This window comes from Cucurbita pepo, chromosome LG17, assembly GCF_002806865.2.
Source record: "Cucurbita pepo subsp. pepo cultivar mu-cu-16 chromosome LG17, ASM280686v2, whole genome shotgun sequence".
Lineage (NCBI taxonomy): Eukaryota > Viridiplantae > Streptophyta > Magnoliopsida > Cucurbitales > Cucurbitaceae > Cucurbita > Cucurbita pepo.
The window spans coordinates 7166003-7187227 of record NC_036654.1 but is presented as its reverse complement, the minus strand read 5'-3'; the positions used below and the strand labels follow the sequence as shown (position 1 = coordinate 7187227).

Sequence of the window (21225 nt, the reverse complement as noted above, 5' to 3'; positions counted from 1 at the left end):
TAAAATTTGATATTTAAATGGAGTCTAAATTAGTCCTTTTGATAAATGTAATTAACTAAAACCCATTTGATAAATGTAATTAAGGTATTCTGCTTTTTAATATATAGATATGGATTCGATAAATGTAATTAAGGTATTTTGCTTTTTAATATATAGATATGGATTCGATAAATGTAATTTAACTAAAACTTAAGGGTATTTTGCTTTTTAATATATAGATATGGATTCGATAAATGTAATTAAGGTATTTTGCTTTTCAATATATAGATATGGATTCGATAAATGTAATTTAACTAAAATTTAAAGGGTATTTTGCTTTTTAATATATAGATATGGATTTGTTATATAAGGGATGAGTGAAATAGTAGTGGAAGCCGAAGCTTTGTGGGGCATTTGGTTAGTAGTAGCAACACATAAAGCTCGGCCGCGGTAAGGGAGATGGCGGGTGCATTTTGGGGGACTCGGGTGTTGGAGATTGTGAAGAAGCACGATTCTGGAGGTTTAGTCTGGAAGAGAATTAAACTCACTACAACCCGTAAAGCCAACGCCAAGAAAAGGCTTCTTCGTGTTTGGCAGGTTCTCTCTCAATTTCAATCTCACTACCTTTTTATGCCCGCCATCAGCTTCTGCAAATGATAATTTCATGGTTCTTTGTTTACTCTATTGTCTTATATTTTTCATTCCACGCAACGGTACTTCTTATTTAATTATGGAGGTTCGTCTGGAAATAAATATCAAATATTCGACTATCTGGCAATACCTTGCTATGAGTTGGTTTTAGGAGTAGAACTTTTGGGGGCTTAGATATAATTGCACGAAGAGTAGGATAAATAATAACAAGATGATCAAACTGAATCATTCAATACAGATAATGTCGGAGCAAAAGAAGTAGATTTAGGATTCTTAAAATTGTTAACGACGAGACCAGGGATGTGCATTACGTCAGGATATCTATTTAACATCATTTCCATTGCTTATGGTGCATTAAACAGGTATCTCTGTTATTTTTCTGCTCAAATATTTCGCTTATAGTTGCCGAAGTCAGCATAACTTAGCATAATTGATATATATCCTGGATCAAGAGGTTTGAGGTTTGAATCCTCTAATTGTAGTTGAACTCAAAAAAAATATCTCATAGGTGGTTGGATTGCTTTTAAGCTTTAGGATTCATCATGCACTGTGCAGAGAATTATGCAGCATCACAAATTAATTGAAATGATATTTATATATATATTTTTTTTTTTAAAATTTTGTCGCTATATACAGAAATGATGTAGGAGTTAGATAATTCCATCTGCTTAATATAGTTGCCCTTTTAGTTTTGGTTGAAGCCTGGAGGTATACCCATCGTTTATAGTCAAAGATCGCAAACATGACATACCAATTTGGTTGTATGGCTTTCTTGGATTGCTTTGACTTCTCGAGGAAGGCTTACATGGGAATTGGACAAAAGTAGGTTGAAATCACAAATATGACTGAAATGGGAATTGGTTGTGAAAGAGTTTCTCTCATCGTTCAATTTTTTTTTTTTGTTTGTTTGTTTTGTTTTGTTTATTTTAGTTGTTCAGGGAAGAAAGGGGTTTTTCATTTTTCCTTTGTTGGATGCAAAGGTATCTTTCGAGTTTTTAAATTGAATAAGACCCTTGAGAATGCANCATAAAATTATTTGAAGTTGAGGTAGCTTATGGGATGAGTGAACTTATAGCTTGAGATTAAGAGAAGCTATCCTAATTGACAGGAATCATTATAACATCATAATTTCAAAAAAGTAACTGACAAAAGTACGTCAAACTAAAGCCAAAATCTCAGTCTCTGTCAAGGTCATTGATACTCTATCCTCCAAAATTATTTGTTTGTTTTTCTTTTTTACACGAGAGCTCTTACTGCATTTTTCAATGGGATCTTGCTTTTCCTTCCGAAGAATTTCCACAGATAAGTTGTAAGAAGACATCCTTATTTAATACGAGAAAACACCGAGAAACCCTGAAACACCTGTGCAGAATCTCTCAACTATCAGCAATAGGAGAATGGTGAATGGGAGATGGTTCTAATATTCTTAGGAGGTTTTACAAAGAATATGCCAACATGGAGTCAATAAACTTTTGGGGTTCCTTTTTCTGCAGTCAGTTTGAGGCTTTTAACCCTTCCAAGTTCCAATTAGAGACACAATTGTACTTTAGGAACTCTGTCTTTCCAAATAGATATAGAACCTTCTTGTTAAGGACTCAACGATAGTATCCATAAGAAAGAGGATCAAACATAGACTTACATACAGGATCTTCCATCTTCTAGCATTAGGTTGTTGGGTTGTAAAAAATATCAAGGAAGTCATGTTGAAGAACTACCCACTCTTGTTTCTAAATGTGAGAGGGACTCTTCTAAACTACAACGTCAGGCTTCATGAGTATCTAATCGCATGTATCTAATGAAAACTTTTGAGTTTTCTGATCAAAATAGCTTGGGAAACACACTTTAGGTGGATGGTTCCCCATCCATGTACACTTTGAAAAAAGAATTTTGTTTCCTTTAGGAAGAGAATTGATTCTCCACAACCTTTTAGCTTCTGGATGGAGTTGCCTAGTTAAGGAGTTTTGTATTTATAATTTGTTTTGATTCATGCCATGGGGATCCATTTTGTGATCTTCTTGGCTAGAGTGAGTTGGGTAATGTCTTATCTTCCCTTGAAGTCTTCCATTTATGCACATGTTTGTGTTTAGGTGACATATCTTGTCNAAAAAAAAAAAAAAAAAAAAAAAAAAAAAAAAAGGAGAAGAAGAAGAAAAATAATGTTTTGAACTTTTAATATTAAGCATGACTACCTTACCAGTTACATGTTCACATTGATTATTACATTCATTCGAATGTAGAATAGTTCAAGTTGATGAGCATGGAGGAAATCTTCATGGGCCAACTCAAGTTTAGATAGACACATTGAAAGCAAGTTTAATCAGCAATGCAATATGTGAAATGGCTCTTCTGCCGAAGGGACTGGGGGAAGAACCATTTGACATAAGATCTTCAAACCTGACATCTGCAGCTGCCTTTAGTGACAACAAGCCATGGACTTTAGATACTGTAACAACCAAAGGTTTGCATTCACGAAAGGGCCAATGGCTCAGACACTCATGAATATGAAAAAGAAAATANAAAAAAAAAAAAAAAAAAAAAAAAAAAAAAAAAAAAAAAAAAAAAAAAAAGGAGAGCAGAGAAAGGGACCACTTGACTGGAGGGTGTTGGGAGATTGATCTTGGAGAGGATGAGCCATCGAAGTTTATAGATATATGTATAAATATTTTATGAAAAAAAAATTGGACTTCTCCTTTAAAGGACTGGCCAGTCCATGGCGTGATTAGCAAACTCAAAAAAATAAGTCTTTGCTGAAATGATGGAATTAGGAAATTCTTGGCAACATCTTCCCAATAATGTCAACAATCTTGTTGATCTTAAAGCCCGTGACGAGTTGTAAGGCTTTTCTCCTATTGACACATCCTAAAAAGCCTTCAGAATTACCCTCTAATTCAAACTCCAAAACATAATGTTGAAGGAAGAAGTTTATTTTTAGTAAATTGAAATCCTATATAGGTAGTGCTCCCATACTTTTCTTCATTATCTGTATTCTCTCTTGTTGTACATACTGAAGTCATCAATAAAACTTTTAGCCAATTTCCTCCTTGTATTTTCTCTCTCCTATTCTTTGTGTTCATCTTGATCGAGTGTGCGTTGTTGAACGATCCTAACAAAAATCCCTCGAGTTGGAGGAAGGAGATGAAAATTTCCAACTAATATAGAATAGTTGACAGCAAAAGGAAGAAAATCTTTTCTCTGAAATCCCAAGTCTGGATGGCGCATCTTTATCAACAACCTTCAAATTGAAAAAGAAATTCTTTTTTTGTTCAAAGACAATTTAGAAAAAGGGGATTAGTTTTCTAGCTTCGAAGTCGAAATGGATCCAATTTCCAGGGCTCAAAGCTCACCTTTCAAATCTGACTTCAAAGGAGGATTTTTTTGTTTGCTATTTATGGCTTGGTTTCCAGAGTCTCAATGGATTTATTTGTTGAATTCTTGGGCACAAAAAAAAAAATGTCTTAGAAGCATCCTTGTAAACATTATGAAGGTGTTCCAAATATATATTATTTCCCAGGATGGTATCATTCACAAGTTTTTGAAGGAAGCCATCTTTACGACATCCTCATGGAGATTATATGGAAGAATAGTAAAAGACTTTTGCCCTGTCAGCCTGCCTATCCCTTGCTTCTCTAAGATTATAGTTGATCAGCTTAAGAAGGAGCTCCGTGTACTTCACGATCAATTTTTTTTATTTTTATTATTATTATTAAACGAGCTCATAAATGAATGTCCAAAGTAAGAAACAAAGGCTTTTCCAATTAAAAAATTTTAGGCTAAAGGGTTTGGGAAGTACTTCCTTTTAAAGGACAAAGGTTTGTGGAAGAAATTGAGGAAGGTGATCTATACTTGCATTTCTAGTGTAAACTCTTTATCATCATCAATGAAATCCTAGAGCCATAGCAAATCAGCTCATAGATGAATATGTTTAAAGAAAGAAACGGAAGCATTTCCAATTAACATTTCTTGAAGGCTAAAGGTTTTGGAAAGAACTTCCTTTTAAGGGCTAAAGGTTTTCAGAAGAAATTACGGAAGTTGATCTATACCTGCCTTTCTAGTGTAAACTCTTCCATCTTCATCGATGACAAACCTAGAGATACAGTCTTTGCTCTTAGAAGTATGAAGCATGGTAAGCCTCTGCTCCCTTCCTCTTTTGTTATTGTAGCTGATTCCCTTTAGTAGGCACTTTTCAAGAGGCCTCCAAAGTGGCTACATTATGGGTTTCAATGTGGAAAAGAATGTTGTCCAAGTTCCTCATCTTCGGTTTGCTAATTGCTAATGTATCCTTCTTTTCTCCTCTCTTTCCATGGAATAAGTGCTTAATATTCATCAAGATTTGTAAGGAATCTTCAGATCTAGATACTATCCCGTCCACAACAAAACTCCTTATTTTAGATTCCATAATCATATCTAGAGAATTTGGATTTCCACCTAATTTTGCTTGCCNTTTTTTTTTTTTTTTTTTTTTTGTGTGTGTGTGTGTGTGTAGGAAATCAATCCTCCATTGAAAAAAAATATCAAAGAATACAAGAGCATAAAAAAAAACAATCCCAAAAGATGAAGAACAAGAGCCAAAACTAACTAGAAATGTCTCCAATCCAAAAGGACTAGACCAAGACCATAATTACAAAAAGATCGAGTGACCGACACCCACTAGAAAATATTAAACCTAACAAGCTCCCAAACCTCCTCATTCGACTTCTTGCTGTGTGGAAATTCTATTGTCTCTTAAGCTAGCTACCCCTATAAAACAACAAAGAAACTAGCTTTCCACAATACCGTGCCTCTCTCTAAAGGGTGGATACGCCTGCACCTCTTCTAGCAATGGCTGTCTATCTCTATTACACACCGCACCCCACTAAAACCAAAAAAACTCGTCCATCGACTCCAAAGGAAGTTAGCAAACTGGAACTCCCACAGTAAATGAGCTAGATCCTCCACATGCCTCTTTCTTTCAGTTTTGATAGATGGAAAAAAAAAAAAAAAAAAACTCCCCTTCCAAAGGTTGGCAGTCCCACCCTCATCTTAGGTGTCCTTGTAAACCTTCCAACTTACTACATTGACACAATTTTAATGAATTCCTTTTGGGAGCAAACATTGAACGAAGGAGGCNTTTTTTTTTTTTTTTTTTTTTTTTTTTTTTTTTTTTTTGGGAACAATTATGATCTTGGTTTTGTTCTTTTGGATTGGAGTCATTTTTTGTAATTGGATGTTGGGCGCCATTTTTTTCAGGATTGATTTTTTGTATGCCTATGTAAAGATTGGTGCAATTTTATTTTTAGTTGACTTGCATGTAAAATGATGCTTCGAAATACATCCATCTGAAGATGGTTCATTCTAGAGCCAATGAATTTTCTCCTCCAAATTTTCCATATTTTTATACTTCTGTATTTGTACTTTGGAAACATAGACGCTCTGCCTTTTGGTTGTTACCTTGGAATTCTATTTTGTATTTCTGTTCTGTTCTCGTTCTTGTTTATATATTGTTTTCTTTATAAAACGAAAATTTACCCATTCTTAAAACATCTTTTTAATTGTTGATATGTGTTCTTAATTCGTAGTATTCCTTCTTTCCAGAATGAGGCTGTTCTGAAGGCATGTTCGGAGCCACCTCCGACTAAATCTTCAGGAGATGGAATTAGTCAAGTTGAAAAAAAGGAGTAAGAACTCCATAGGATCCAAAAGAGTTTGACAACTTCGGCATTGCCGTGTCAGTTTTCTTTTTTTCCTATTTAGGCCTTTTAGAAAGGAAGAGTAAACATTGAGTAGGTTTGAGCGATGTCAAAAGTTTTCATCGTCGTATGTAAGCGATAACAATACACTATTGTGCAATTCCTGACCTGGAGTTTCACAGCACTTTTATTCAGGATTTAGTTCTTCACGTTCCTTGCTCCCTCATGAATGACTCTTTTCTTTCAGTAAAGATATTTGATATTTAGCTTTCTGAACAATTTCACTATTGAAGTTTAGGGCTGAAAATGTCTGGACTGCAGGAGGCAAGCCTTCAAGAAAAATTCCACCCCTTCTATTGTTTGTGCAGTGCATTTCTAACTGGTTGCAACCCCTAAAAACACGAGATAGATTGTCTGATCGAGTAGAATAAGCCTTCTTGTATTGGATGTGAGTGACATGAACTTTACATACAGTTCTAATTTGCTTAGTAGCAATTTCTGCTGATATCTCCAAAACTAAAGTTTTTTAGGTTATTCTTGGGGATTTTTTCCCTTGATGGTTAGTCTGTTTGATTTCAGACCTCAACATTATGAGACCTTCACTTGTTGCTAAAGGTAAATTCAGTTGAGAAAGTATGGGTATAAACTTGTTTGTACAGTTTGATACTTAAAGCTTAACTTATATCATACGTTAGGTAGTACTCCTCTCCTAATGGTAGAAGATAGAGTATATGTGGGTGGGGTTGCCCTCCATCATGGAGATACCTCTCTTCATATCCACTTGTGTATCAGGCTGAACCATCTAAACTCTCAAAGTCTCTTGAATAACATTTTTTATGCAGCAGCTGTTTTCAGTTTCGTCGTAACTGCTGGGCATGAGCTGTGGCCAACTACAGGTACTTTGCTGCTCAGTTTCTCATTTACTTTTTAGCATGCATTTCTTGAAAGTTTTTCCATTAAAGATTTGGAAATGCGTGTCTCAGAATGTCAGGCATTCACTAAACAACCATAGAACTGGAGAAGTATGTGTAGGTTGAACAAAACAAGGACATGAAAAAAGGAATCCTATCCTGATTGTTCTTGTTCTTGTTCCTCACTTGCCTACTGGACCCCACCAACCAGAAATTATCTGGGGTGGATTTATTTTACATTAAGATGATTTTTTTTTTCTCCAGTTATTTTGCAGAGATTCAGGGAGAAAAAAAAATGGAGATAGATAAATGTCTTTGTTGCAGGGACGCAAAGCAACCTCTCTTATTTAATGTTTGTCCAAAACAAACAGCTTATAAGAGTGGTTGGGTGAAGAAGTGGTCAGCATACATAATTTTAATTGATGACAATTCCTTCTCTGATGGGTATTTCTTTTTGTTCTAAATTTCTATATTTCCCTTTGCTTCATGGAGACTTCCCCTTACTATTGCCTTTTGATATGTTTCTAGGATTGGTAGGATTTTTCTTTAAATGTTATTGACCTTATTAGGTTAGCCTACATAAACAAAAAATGATGGAACGAAAAAAAAAAGAAAAAAAAAAGGTCTTAGCTGTGAGCTTTGTGGTCTACCATGACGTGCTGGCCACGTGATTGGCAAATGAGAAATCCCAAGTCAGCAATCCACAATCTAATCCAATTCCCCCACCTCCTTTCCTCCTTCCCTTTTTTCTTCTCTCTGTCTTGACAATTAAATTTGTTCATAAAAAGGTGAAACGTGAAGAACTACAACTGACTTTGCTGATTCTAACCTTCCATCACAAGAAATTCCAAGGCCACCTTTTTATTCTTTTTCAAATACTGCTTTATATTGACTATGTTAAACAAAACCCCTTTCTTATGTAGAATGATTTCTATGCATCATGCTGCTTCCCTTTTAACTCAGATTTATTGGATCTGTTAGCGTTTAATTAATATAAATGAAATCAAACCAATTATTTTGGATTTGATCGATTTTCTACTATCTGTTGATGCAAATCTTTGTCATAACATAAAATTATTTGAAGTTGAGGTAGCTTATGGGATGAGTGAACTTATAGCTTGAGATTAAGAAATTTATGTACCCTAAATATAAATTCAAGTTTCACAAATTAACCATCTATTTTTTTCTTCTTATTTTAATTTTTTTGCTTCGGTCAAAATTTTCCTTCTCCTCTTCCACCGCTTAATCGTNTTTTTTTTTTTTTTTTTTTTTTTTTTTTTTTTTTTTTTTTTTTTTTTTTTTTTTTTTTTTTTTTTTTTTGAGAAGCCGAAGTGATCCAACTGCGAAGGAAACCTTTTATAATTATGCCGTCCTTTGCCTTCTTGGCATCCATTTGGCGGCCATGCATTGGTGTGTGGCCCACTCTCTTAACCTCCGCGGCTTATGATATCACAATCTTTGCGTACAAGGACTAACCCGCCCCTTATTATACCCCTCTCTCATTAATTTTAACTATAAAAAAAAAAAAAGGCTTTGCTTCAGAATTTATTTATCATTTTATTATTTTTATATTAATAATACGCACGGCGACGGTGGGTGAGGCAACCGCAGGCCGGCGTGGCCTTGCATGCGTGACACGTGTGAAGGAAGATTAACCTGTGATTAATAAATCGTTAGATTAGAGGCGCCAATTAATTGACACCACTTATAATTTGTTTATTCTGTATTTTCTTGGATTTAAGGATGAGTGATTTTTTCCTAGTTTTTCAGAAATTCGTTAAATGGTGTTTCCTGAAACAAGGTTTTCTCTTTGTGGGTTTGTTCACACAATCAAAGTTGCTCTGACATTTGGAACAATCAAAGTTGACCTTTTATTTATTTATAAATATTTCCCCTTTATTTTCTTTTAAAATTAGAGATTAAAGGATTCGAATTCATAACAAAGTGCTTTGAAATGGATTTGAAGATTTATAAAATCAGCATATATACTCAGCTTAGAATTGTTGGAGACTCTTTCGGATTTCAACCAAATAAATAAAAAACCCAAAGTTGAGGAATTTGGTTCTGTTGTAATTATTTATTTTAATTGTCAGAGTCAATTCTTTTTATTTCTGTTTGCCTTTCCTACAAAGAGAAAGGAACTTCCTAATCGGATCACATTCTTCTTCGTCTTCTTCTTCTTCTTCATCCNAAAAAAAAAAAAAAAAAAAAAAAAAAAAAAAAAAAAAAAAAAAAAAAAAAAAAAAAAAAAAAAAAAAAAAAAAAAAAAAAAAAAAAAAAACAAACTCACAACTGCATGGGTTGCTCAATAATGGAGAGTTTAAAGTTATTAAGCAAGAGAGGCAGAGTATTATTTGGTAGGCTAATAAGTAACACACTTAATTACCAAATGACTTCGAAATTTGGATTTCATTTCTTTCTCTGCGTAAACTAACAACAACTTAAACGCCGATTCAGTTTGTTTGGTCTCTTTTTGGCTTATGATTTTCCGACCACAAACCTCAAAGCTACAACACCTTCTTCTTCCTTTCATGGTTGTTATTCTGACATGGGAAAGCAGACAAAGGAAGGTGTCTGAAGCGAAGATAAAAAGATATGGAGTCCTTTAAGATTTTCTCCTGAAGTAAGGGAAGGTGTTGCAGCTGCTGCTGCTTTCTTCATGATCATCCAATTCATTATTTGAAATCTCCGTGAGTCCACTGGAGCCTGAAGATGAAGAAGAAGGAGCCAGATTCAAGTCTGTCTCACCCCTTTCCTTTCTCATGAACTCATAAAACACAGGCTTCCCAATCCTCCTTGACTTTCTGTTGCTTATTGCGTCCTTCTCCTCTTCGCTTTGTTGCCCATTTCTTTTCTTCAGAAATATGCGACACAGAACCCAATTCTCCATTGGAGCCGCACAACTCTGCAAAATCCACCACTTCTATTATTACCAACACTTCATTCATTACATAATACCCTTTCCAACACAGCCTATGAAGCACCTTTTCTATTTTATTAAACATATCATACCCCATAACCCATAACTTTTTAACCTCATTAGTACTTCAACATCATATCAGCATCATTTTAAGCTCAATATAGTGCAATTTAACATGATATCTGAGCAATGTCCTAAACATTTTCATCCAAATGAACAAAGCCCAGAAGTTTAAATCACCTGAAGGGTGGTTTTTCCCTGTGAAGCATTAAAGCAAACCATTGGTGGAGAAGCGAGACGGTACTCGTGCATAATCCAATCGGTTCTAGACCCATGGGGTGGCTTTCCTCTATAGAAAACCAGAGTTTTCTTCAACCCCACCACTTGGTTTGCCTTCGAAGCCAGAATTTGTTTGTCGATTCCGGTGGCCTTCCAATACCCCGACGCCGCCGCTCTGTTTGATCTGTTCCCATGTGGGTACTTAGCTTCTCTCGTGCTGAAGAAATACCTCTCTTGCTCCATGTTCCCTGAAAAAAAGAAAAAAAAGAAAAAAAAAACAAATTCCCATTCAATAAAACAAACCTAAACAAAATCCCAAGTCCCAATTTGGGCGAAATTCCGAAAACAGGCGTTTAAGAAATTGGGGGAAATGAAGTGGTTTAAACTAACCAGGCAAATCCCATGGATCAGCCTTGCAAACGTCGACGTCAGGGATGATTGAGGCCGGTAAAGGGCAGGAAAGAACCTTCCGGTTCAAGTATTGAAGCACAAGCTCTTCATCCGTGGGGTGGAAGCGGAAGCCAGGGGGCAGTCGAAGGACGCCATTTTTGACAAAATTAAGCTTCTCCATCGGCGCCCAAGAAGAAGAAGAGGAAGAAGAGGAAGAAGAAGAAGCGTGGGAAGGAGATGAGGAAAGTGAAGGTTCTTTATAGTAATGGGTGCGCTGAGAAGAGAGAAAGGAAATGGGGAAGTGGACGCATGTTTTGGCGTAAACAACACTCAATCTCCCATTTTCTTTATCCTTTTCTCCTTTTATTATTAATTTTTTAAACCCAAACAACCCATTCCATTTGAATTTTGCAATCCCTTTATTATTATTAAAATTAATTAGGTTATTTTTTGGTAATTAAGGAAGGAAGGAAGGAAGAAAGAAAAGAAGAGAATATTTGTTTGAATAGTTGAAGAATGATTTTAACATATTGGTTGTGTGCCTCCTCTCTCGGCTCTCATCTCGCTCCTTCCTTGCCCTCATTACTTGACCCTCTCCACCACATCTCAAACTAACAGGTTATTGCCACACAATTTCAAGTGTTCAAGTTTCTCATGATCAACTGGAAGCAGAGGTGTTGGGGATGGGTGGGTGGAGCTGNTCTCTCTCTCTCTCTCTCTCTCTCTCTCTCTCTCTCTCTCTCTCTCATATTACTATTACTATTATTCTTATTATTGTTATTAGGTCAGCCCAAAAGGTAGGAGGTAGGAGGTGGGTAGGTAGATGGGCTATTTGTCCAATCCATTCTCTTTTTCTTTCTTTCTTTCTTCTTCTTCTTCTTGTTTCAGTTTTAGGAAGAAATGAAGCCTTTTTGTGTGTGAGAAAGATAAAGAAACAGAAATGGTAGTGTTGAAGGGTACATGTAAAAAACTCTTTTTCTTTCTTTCTTTCTTTCTTTACTCAATCGAATGGGAAATGGGAAATGGGAAAGCAAGGAAGGAAAGATCCACCCGGCATGGGCTTTCCCTTATTTGTAGACAAATAAACAAACAAACAAATTTATGCTTTGCTTTGCTTTGCTTTGCTTGCTTGTGGGATTGGGTTTTTGATGTCAACTTCATAAACTAACATCAACTTACTTGCTTACTTTTCACTCCACCCTATCACCTCTTGAACTTGTAGTATTATTATTAAAACAAGCAATCAAAAACCACTTGTTTACAGTAAATACAAGGCTGTTTACAATACGCAAATATAACCACTTTTTTTTTTTTTTTTTTTTTTTTTGCATTGAAATTGGCTGTCAAGTTAGGGAAGGCAAACCAAAGCAAACCAAAGCAACTGAAAGCAAATGGGTCGGGTGCATGATTTTGAGGTAACTTACCTACCAATCCTCCACCTCTGTCTCTTCATTCAATCTCTCTTTCTATATAAACCAATATCATCATCTTCTTCTTCTTCTTCTTTAAAACAATATCCTCCATCAAACACAGAGAGAGAGGGCTTAGGGTTTGCTGCCCAAACCCACCCTCTGCTTTGAGCTTCACAACAACAACAACATCAACATCAACATCAACATCAACTCAACTCTCCTGTGCTGTTCTTCATTTGCTTAGAGGAAGAAACAATGGCCCTTTTTCACACTCCCCATCTCTTAGTTTTCACTTTTGGCATTCTTGGTAAAATCATTCAACCATTCCCTAAAACTATCCTAACCCACAAATATATCATTATTTTAAAATAAACTCTAATAATGCATTAATGGCTTCTCAACCAACTTAACTTAAAACCTTTTCATTTGCAGGTAACATCGTTTCCTTCTTCGTCTACTTGGCTCCTTTGTAAGTCTCTATCTCTCTCTCCCTCTCTCCATATTTCCCTTTCAAATTCTTACTACACAAAATGTGTATATTTAGATGCTCTTCTTTTTTTACAAATTCCATTCTCTCTCAGGCCGACATTCAACAGAATATGGCGAAAGAAGTCGACGGAGGGCTTCCACGCGCTGCCATATTTAGTAGCACTCTTCAGCTCCGCCCTATGGCTCTTCTACGCCTTCCTCAAAACCAACACTTTCCTTCTCATCACCATCAACTCCTTTGGCTGCGTCATCGAGTTTCTCTACTTCCTCCTCTTTATTCTATTCGCCACCAATCCAATTAGGGTCCGTTTTCATATCCAACTGCATTCCTATCATCTTAAATTACTGCCTTCTTAACAACTTCTGTGATTTCGATTCTTGTAGATGATGACCATCAGACTGTTTGCTGTGATGAACATGGGGCTGTTTGGGTTCATCCTTCTTGCCATTCACTTCATTCCTAAGCCTTCAAACCGTGTTCAAGTTATGGGCTGGATTTGTGTGACCGTTTCTGTCTCTGTTTTTGCAGCTCCGTTAAGCATTCTGGTCAGCATTTACAGTGTGTTACAAATTAATTTAAACCCTTCCCTTTCGTTTTGGTGTTTTCAATATTGGGTTTCTTGTTCAAAGTGGAAATTATTGTGTACTCATTTATTTAGTGCTGTGTTGTTTTCAAAACTTTCCCATCATGATAACATTTCATCTCCAAATCATTAACTAACATTTTATCTTATATGTAAAACAACACAACTTACTCTCTTATATTAATTATATCTAGTAATCATTAGAGTTCGAGTTAGGAGTCAGGAAGGAATTTGCTCATTATACATCTTTTTTTTTATGGTGCAGAGACAAGTCATTCGAACAAAGAGCGTTGAGTACATGCCATTTACACTCTCATTCTTCCTTACATTGAGTGCCATAATGTGGTTTGCTTATGGTGTTTTCTTGAACGACATATGCGTTGCCGTAAGTGTTGTTTGATATCAAATGTATATTTAATCTAGAACTGAACTGGAAAAGGTATTGACTATGGTTTTGTACTTTTGGGACAGATTCCAAACGTGGTGGGGTTTGTATTGGGGTTGGTTCAGATGGTGGTGTATGCAATTTACAGAAAGGGAAGAATGGAAGAAGAGAAGGTAGCAGAGGAAGTAAAAGGCAGAGCAGTGGTAGCTGAGGTTCATCCTGTGAAGGCCAACGGAAATGACGCACAAAAGGATGTAATGATAATAATAAAGGAGGAACAACTTCATGAAACCGCAATCAGCTGTGACAAAAGCAATATTAATCAATCTCCACTTTAGTTCTACCTTACATCATCATCATCAAACTTTCTGTTGTTGTTGTTGTAATTTCTATACCATTTGGGAGTGGAGTGAAGAAGAAGAAGAAGAAGATGATGATGTTGATAACATCAGCAACAATGGCCCTTTCCTTTTACCTACTACTGCTATTATTGTTACCTTTGCTTCATTTCTTCTCTTATATATCAACTATTAATCACACCCCATTTTCGTCTCTTTTTCTGTGTCCTTGCACATTTAATTATATAGTAATAATATTGTTAAATGATTATGAAATGATTCCACGCTCACCCATCACATATCTCTTTGGTTGTACTCTGCAGAGTTGATCATACAGGACATAAGCAAATCAAACAACCCAACCCTCACCTTTTCAATTATTTTTCCTTTTCCTTCATTCTCAGTCTCTCTTTCTGCATTCTCCTCCACCATGCTTGCCTTTTCTTCTTCTTCTTCTTCTTCTTCTTCTTCTTCTTCTTCTTCTTCTTCTTCTTCTTCTACATCAATTGCCTTGCTGCTCACCATGATGATATAGAAGCCTGAATAAGCCCTCCTAACATTCCAACTTATTCGTTCTTCCCCGACCAACCCAACCAAACATAGTGCAGGAAGGAAGGAAGGAAGGAGACAAGGTAACAGACCTGCTCATGCCTTGTGCATCTCTTCCTCTATCTCCATTACTTACCCATTCGAACCATCAAAACTGCCTTGTGCGCTCTGTCGCCTTTTTTCTCGCCAATTCTCTCCCCACATCTTCGCCTCAGCCACTGCACGTTCTCTCTCTGAATCCTTATTCAAAATCCTACCAGTCTCCCTTGGGGACTCGTCCTTCCCCGGACCATCCAATGTCCACCTTCGTTCACATGCTCCCCCTTCTTCATTCTTTACTGCAACTTTCTCGTCTCTGTTCCGTCTTTCGTCCCGATCACCAGAACCTCTCTGAGCAGCAGCAGCAGTACCTGAAGGAGAACTTGGATCATAGGATTGATTTGCCAAGTATGACAGGGCAGTGACCACGTCTCCAATCAGCGGACGGGCTGCAGCCTGTTCTTGGGTACACATGGATGCCACAGCGAGAGCCTGGTACAGACCTCGCATGGGATACCGCCCCTGCAACTGTGGATCAGCCAATTTTGAGAATCTTCTGCGGTCGTTAAAAAATGGGCGTGCCTGCATTGCATAAAACAAAGAGTAACTATAATTAGCATGCAACAAAACACTGTTGAACATGCCTAAAAAATCAGTACACATATCATCAGGCTTACCCACGTGACAAGGTTCTGTTCGCCTTGGGGCCGGGTGCTATCAATGGTTCTCCGTCCAGTTATCAACTCTAAGAAGACAACACCAAAACTATAAACATCAGACTTGACGGTCAATTGTCCGGTCATGGCGTACTCGGGAGCACAGTAACCATAAGTCCCCATGACCCTGGTGGAAACATGAGATTTATCTCCAACAGGGCCAAGCTTGGCAAGGCCAAAATCAGAAAGCTTTGGATGGTATCCTTCCTCAAGTAATATATTGGAGGATTTGAAGTCTCTATAAATAACTGGAGGGTTTGCCTTGTCATGCAAGTACTCTAAACCTCTGGCTGCACCAGCAGCTATTTTCATTCTTGTGTTCCAATCTAGGGGTTCCTTATCAGGTGGAATTTCTGATTAAGAAAATAAAAAACAAAACTAAGTTTGTCATCAATCTGCGACGAAGAAGGCTAAAAAATATGCATAGTTTTCTTGAGAAGTAAAATAACATTGGTCATGGAGACAGTTAGAACAAGGGAGAACAAGAAGCTATCCCTAAGTCCAAGAAGATTGCAGAATCCCATTCCAATTGGCAGTATAAAGTATGAAGAATTACAGACATCCTTAGAGAGAGAGAGAGAGAGAGAGAGAGAGAGAGAGAGAGAGAGAGAGAGAGAGAGAGAGCTTTATCAGAAGGTAAACATTTAACAAGGAAGACAGCATGTGTCCAAATTGGTAAGCCCTAAGCTAAGAATAAAAACATTAAGAACCATTCCTATTGGTTCATTCTTTTTGAGAGGATAAGGAATGTTATTCTAATTCTCCCATTTTAGTGCGGAACTTACTACTGCCATCTTTTCTTTTTAGTATTATTTTATCCCATTTTCTATCTACTTTTTTGTAGGTCTCACACCAAATTTCATTCATCAGTAAAAACAACATCCATCATCATAGTTCTCTACATTTAGATTCTGATTCTAAAGTAATTTCAATAATGACAATATTAAAAACTTAATCTACTTGTTATTATTTCTCTTTTCAATTGACTTTTACTCCACTGCTACCTTATTCCTATTTTTATTAAACAAATGATGTATATATGATCAAGCATGTAACAGTAACAACACTCTTTTCATGGACATTTCTACAAGGTAATTTCACATAATATGCACATAATTGTAGTAATAGCAGTTACATTGACGATAGGATCAAATAGCAGCCCCTGAGCTTCATTTCATTGCAGGTGAATCAGAGTAGACATTCTTACAAATTCATAAGAATGAATAATATTGGAAGCAATTCATAGTTATGAACAGAGCAAATAAGTGAACAAGAGGTCCTCTTTCATATGCGAAGCCATTGGTTAAATACAAATTTATGTCCATAACTTCCAAGAACTAAAATGAAAGGGTTTGTTTCAATTTCATCGGTATCTGTTGAATTGCACGTTATAACTCAAATAAGTAGCGTGGATCCATAAAATCTATTTCAGCTCATAACATGAAACTGTACTTCAACCCAGTAGTCCCCTGGTCTAACTACTAGCACGCTCTTTCATCAGATAGAAGGGTCTAGCTTTAGGGCAATTAGTAATCTAGCTACAATTTGATGTAGGCTGAGAATCCTTGAATTTAAACGGCAATCTTAATTAAAGTGATAGAAGATGTTATTTTCCAAGAATCAACAAAAATCCAGTCTCAACTCGACCCCATTCCAATATTACTTTCCAGACTAAATCCAATCATAAACTAACAAGCAAAATGGAAAAGTAGTAAGAATCACAAAAGTGCATAGATGAGAGTTTAGACCAGACCTAAATTAACATACAAGAATATAGAAAAATAGAAAAAGCATGCAAGAATTCGAACCTCTAACTAAATTGTAGAGTGTTGGATAAAAATAATTTCTGACAAAATTATTCACACACACACACACACACACATATATATATATATATCGTTCATCATAATTATAGGTTTTCAAGTCAGCAGAAAACTTTACCATGAAGATGATCTTCCAATGATCCCAAAGGCATGAACTCATATACAAGAAGCCGTTGATCCCCATCTGCACAGTAACCAATCAGATTCACCAAATTTGGATGATGTAGAAGGCTAAGCATGAGAACCTCCACTAGAAATTCTCTGTTTCCTTGAAGACCATTCCTATCCAACTGTTTTACAGCAACAATCTGCAACAACAAGTATAAATCAGAAATTTGTATTGAAAGGGGACTATTTGGAAATCAAAACTAATTATTTTCATCCCTCTGACTTCACAAAAATCAAGGATAAATGCAACAATCTGCAACAATCTGCCTGTACTTGGTAGAAGAAACAATTTGGTCGTATTGTGTAGATTGATAACCTAAAGGATTAATTTGATGCTTTAAAAACATAGACACATAACCTGGCCTGAGCTTTCGAGGCGCCCTTTGTATACACGTCCAAATCCTCCTTCCCCAATAAAACACTCAGGCCTAAAATTCTTGGTTGCAATTGCAAGCTCCCGGAAAGTGAATGTTTGAGCAGAAATATTGACAAGAGGCCCATCCTTGGGATTCTGCTGTTCCCTTTTGGAACCACCATTGCCTTTTGATCTAAGTTTGTCTATTCCTGCAAGCAAACATACCATCAGAACAAAGGGCAGTCTTCCTACCCCATTCCAAGGTTTAGGATGAAAGGATTTTGAGGAATTAAAACTCCATAAGGAGAAAATATGATGAAGTCACCAGTGCAAAGTGAAAGAATCTAACACTGCAAAACCCTATTAGCTATCATACAAACATGATTGATGCAGAATACAAAAATTTGGATGAACACGATTGCCAGATTTAGTCACCTAACAAATAATTGATTGCGACTCTGATCCCTATCTATCTATCTATTACAAACCTATCACTCAGATACATCATACTACAGAATTCACCATGATTCCTCAAACCAAAAGAACACAAGTGCATCAAAGTTAACAAAATCTGCTGGGGTCCACTGATAGTAGCAGCTCCATATATTTTTCTCCACCAAATCAAAACCTTTGATAGACTAACAAGAAGCAAGCAAAGGAACAACAACGAAGAATCGTATAAACTAGATCAAGAACACGCAGATTTTGCAGAGAGTCTAGTGAGATCAAGAACGAAGAAGAAAGAAACTAACCGGAAGGCAATTTGGCAATGTTGGGTGGAATCATTGGATGGTGTTGCTTACCATCATCGCTTTCCTTTTCGGGATTCAGCTTCTCCTCTTCCCTCGAATCGAAACAGGGAAAACAGCCCATATCCTCAAATCAAAAACCCAATCTTCAAAATCCTTCTACTACACCCCAAAAACACAAAAGGAAATGGAAGAATTGATCTCAAAGGCTCCCAGACTCGATCACAAACTCACAACCCAATCCAATCGAATTGTCACAAAGAAATCACGTCAAGGGTCTCAGTCCACAGAACCTTCCCCCCGATCGGGTAGGTGAAAAACGAAGAAGAAGGCAGAGAGAGAGAGAGAGAGAGAGAGGGGAAGTAGAAGAACGTGTAGAACTGCGAATACAGGATGTTGAAGAGACGAGGGCGAGGGTGGTAGGCGAATAGGCGAGGTTTCGTGTGAGATAGATAGATTGATTGACTGGGTGTGTACAGTGAAAATGAAAAGGAGTTGGGAGAAGAGCCGGCTTTGGTTTGAACTCTACTCGGCATCGGGCACGCCCATGTAATTACAGCAACCCCATTTATTCAATTAACACAAACAGAATAAAAAATGAGCGGAAAAAATCCCATCTCAATTCACAGCTACTGTGCGTGTGTGTACGCTATGAATGCTTGAATAGTGATCCAATTATGCATCATTCCCCTGAATGGGTTTGATGGGTGGTGTTGTTAAGCGATGGAAAGAGGGTTGAATTGAAGCAGTGATAAAAGAGCGACGTCAAATGGCGGGACTGGCGGCGGATTCCACATTCAACTGATGTGTTTGTTTATTGAAAGTTTCACTTTTTCTTTTATTTTTTTTACTTAAATTATTTGTTCCTCAATTCTTTTCTTTTTTCGCGTTCTTCTGACGCTGATTTCAAATCCACCAATCGCTACAATGTCCACCATCGCCATCACCATCCCCTTCATTTCTCATTTTTCTTTTATTTCCAAAGTATATATTTGAGTGAGTGATTTCTGTTTGGTGTTCGGAATAAGTGGAGACATTCAGTAGCAGTAATTTTTAATTAAAAAAAAAAAAAAAAAAAAAAAAAAAANAAAAAAAAAAAAAAAAAAAAAAAAAAAAAAAAAAAAAAAAAAAAAAAAAAAAAAAAAAAAAAAAAAAAAAAAAAAAAAAAGAAGGGATCTTTGTAGCTAGATCTATTTATTTCCCCTACATTCTTGCTCTTCTTCTCACTCCCCCTTTTAACAACTTATTTTCCTTAGCTTTTCATTTTTTGAAAATTCCTCTCTTTGAAACTGTTTATTGTAATGGATTGCTCTAACAACAATGCATCAATTTATGGAACCATTCAAAACTTTTAAGCAACAATTTAAGAAAGATAGAAAAAACCTTAAATATGCTATGTTCATGAAAAAATATTGGTTAGGTGGCTTAACTATATTTGTGACCCATCACATCAAATTAGCTAAGTAGGTATATTGTAAGTAAATATTTGTAATTAAACAACAACGAAGGAAAGGAAAAGGAAGAGGAAAAGGAAAAGGAAAAATCCACCGACAATCGCAAAGATTCCCATCTCCACCAATATCCCACTTTCCCACACCTTCTAAGAACCATCCTTTCCCAATTCCCATCAGTATATAAAGTTTACTATTCGTCTTCTTCTTCCTCTTCCCAATTCCCATCAGTGGTATGTTTCCTTGGGCAAGTCTTGTGTAGTGTTGACGTCTTCTTCTTCCTCACTTTTTGGTTCTGGTTTTGGTTTTCATACCATAACCAAAAGTATTGCTATTAGAGTGTACATGAATGAATGTGATGCAAGTGGAAAATGGAAGCGTCCTCATGTTTTCAAGGAAACCAAAAGCCCAAGCTTTGTGCCCTACAATGCTGATGTTGGTATAACTCCCAACTATTATTTATTTATTTATTTATTTTTACATAACTAAAACTCTTTACTAAAAAGGCCATGGTAGAAAGTGAGAATTCATTTTTTGTTCATCACTTTTTCCCAGTTCAATTTTTTTTTTTTTTTTTTTTTTTGAAAAAGGTTGAAGTACGTATTTAATATATTAAATATAAAAATACATTTAATTTGGAACGTTAAAATTTATATTTGATGTATTGTGTTTAAATTCAATATTTAATACATCCAATATAAATATAAAAAAATAGATTAAATTTTTTTTCTTTCGACAGGCTTCCATTGGTCTTGAGTTTAAGTCATAGTTACAAAGACTAACATAAGTTTTCAAGGTATAATTGTTTAATTCAATCAATTAAACACGATCTAAATTTTAAGTACTTTACATCCATCCCAAATGTACAATGAAGAAGTGACATTTTTGCTTTTAAGGAGTTTGAAGGCCCCAATGAAAGATGGGTTTTTTTTCTTTTTTCTAGATAAGTTTATTATGATTATTTCTCTCAAAATAATAATAAAAAAAGTAAATTTTAATTAAATGTTGCTATATTTAAAATTTAACTAAATGTTCTTTGTGTTATAAAAAAAAAAAAAAAAAAAAAAAAAAAAAAAAAAAAAAAAAAAAAAAAAAAAAAAAAAAAAAAAAAAAGAGAAAAAAAAGTATAAGGCAAGTAAAAATAGAGTTGAACCAAAATTTGAGGGAACCCAGGGTAGCAATTTTGTGTGATGTGAAATGATGCATAGATAAATGACATGAAAATCATAGGAAAGAAAAAAGAAAGTGTATAATGGTGAGACAGGGGAACAAAAAAGGGGAAAGCAGCAGCATTAAAATTAATTAAAATATATTTGGAAATTAAACTCTAAAGCATGATGGTTGAGAGGTATTTTAAAAAGAGTGCAAGTG

General features: G+C 35.9%; 4 protein-coding genes across 4 annotated transcripts; 2 read left to right on the top strand and 2 right to left on the bottom strand.

The window, feature by feature from the left end:
• Positions 1 to 350: 350 nt before the first annotated feature.
• On the top strand, positions 351 to 6562 carry LOC111779382. The gene is made up of 2 exons (XM_023659546.1): positions 351 to 576; positions 6202 to 6562. Exons 1-2 carry the CDS (start codon positions 439 to 441, stop codon positions 6286 to 6288), a joined length of 225 nt encoding a protein of 74 aa, XP_023515314.1. The 5' UTR covers positions 351 to 438; the 3' UTR covers positions 6289 to 6562.
• A 2950-nt stretch (positions 6563 to 9512) lies between these two features.
• Positions 9513 to 11023, bottom strand: LOC111778371 (NAC domain-containing protein 83-like). Its single transcript, XM_023658154.1, has 3 exons — positions 10797 to 11023; positions 10368 to 10654; positions 9513 to 10112 (listed from the first exon to the last, which is right to left on the bottom strand). The coding sequence occupies exons 1-3, from the start codon at positions 10975 to 10977 to the stop codon at positions 9813 to 9815; spliced, it is 768 nt and encodes a 255-aa protein (XP_023513922.1). The 5' UTR covers positions 10978 to 11023; the 3' UTR covers positions 9513 to 9812.
• Positions 11024 to 12308: 1285 nt separating this feature from the next.
• Positions 12309 to 14218, top strand: LOC111778372 (bidirectional sugar transporter N3-like). The gene is made up of 6 exons (XM_023658155.1): positions 12309 to 12515; positions 12641 to 12677; positions 12790 to 13000; positions 13082 to 13243; positions 13547 to 13666; positions 13753 to 14218. Exons 1-6 carry the CDS (start codon positions 12464 to 12466, stop codon positions 14002 to 14004), a joined length of 834 nt encoding a protein of 277 aa, XP_023513923.1. The 5' UTR covers positions 12309 to 12463; the 3' UTR covers positions 14005 to 14218.
• Positions 14219 to 14269: 51 nt separating this feature from the next.
• Positions 14270 to 19186, bottom strand: LOC111778370 (serine/threonine-protein kinase PBS1-like). The gene is made up of 5 exons (XM_023658153.1): positions 18407 to 19186; positions 17658 to 17863; positions 17250 to 17439; positions 15270 to 15661; positions 14270 to 15174 (listed from the first exon to the last, which is right to left on the bottom strand). The coding sequence occupies exons 1-5, from the start codon at positions 18525 to 18527 to the stop codon at positions 14686 to 14688; spliced, it is 1398 nt and encodes a 465-aa protein (XP_023513921.1). The 5' UTR covers positions 18528 to 19186; the 3' UTR covers positions 14270 to 14685.
• Positions 19187 to 21225: the final 2039 nt, after the last annotated feature.

Bases quoted from the DNA above. Each gene is read 5' to 3' on its own strand.
- LOC111778372 (XM_023658155.1), top strand. From the start codon at position 12,464: ATGGCCCTTTTTCACACTCCCCATCTCTTAGTTTTCACTTTTGGCATT. The intron at 12,516-12,640 runs GTAAAATCATTC...TTTCATTTGCAG, and splicing joins TTTCACTTTTGGCATTCTTG to GTAACATCGTTTCCTTCTTC. The intron at 13,244-13,546 runs GTCAGCATTTAC...TTTATGGTGCAG, and splicing joins CAGCTCCGTTAAGCATTCTG to AGACAAGTCATTCGAACAAA.
- LOC111778371 (XM_023658154.1), bottom strand. From the start codon at position 10,977: ATGGAGAAGCTTAATTTTGTCAAAAATGGCGTCCTTCGACTGCCCCCT. The intron at 10,655-10,796 runs GTTAGTTTAAAC...TCTTTTTTTCAG, and splicing joins TGATCCATGGGATTTGCCTG to GGAACATGGAGCAAGAGAGG. The intron at 10,113-10,367 runs GTGATTTAAACT...TGGATTTTGCAG, and splicing joins AGGGAAAAACCACCCTTCAG to AGTTGTGCGGCTCCAATGGA.
- LOC111778370 (XM_023658153.1), bottom strand. From the start codon at position 18,527: ATGGGCTGTTTTCCCTGTTTCGATTCGAGGGAAGAGGAGAAGCTGAAT. The intron at 17,864-18,406 runs GTTAGTTTCTTT...GTTTGCTTGCAG, and splicing joins CATTGCCAAATTGCCTTCCG to GAATAGACAAACTTAGATCA. The intron at 15,175-15,269 runs GTAAGCCTGATG...TATGCAATGCAG, and splicing joins AACAGAACCTTGTCACGTGG to GCACGCCCATTTTTTAACGA.
- LOC111779382 (XM_023659546.1), top strand. From the start codon at position 439: ATGGCGGGTGCATTTTGGGGGACTCGGGTGTTGGAGATTGTGAAGAAG. The intron at 577-6,201 runs GTTCTCTCTCAA...CCTTCTTTCCAG, and splicing joins GGCTTCTTCGTGTTTGGCAG to AATGAGGCTGTTCTGAAGGC.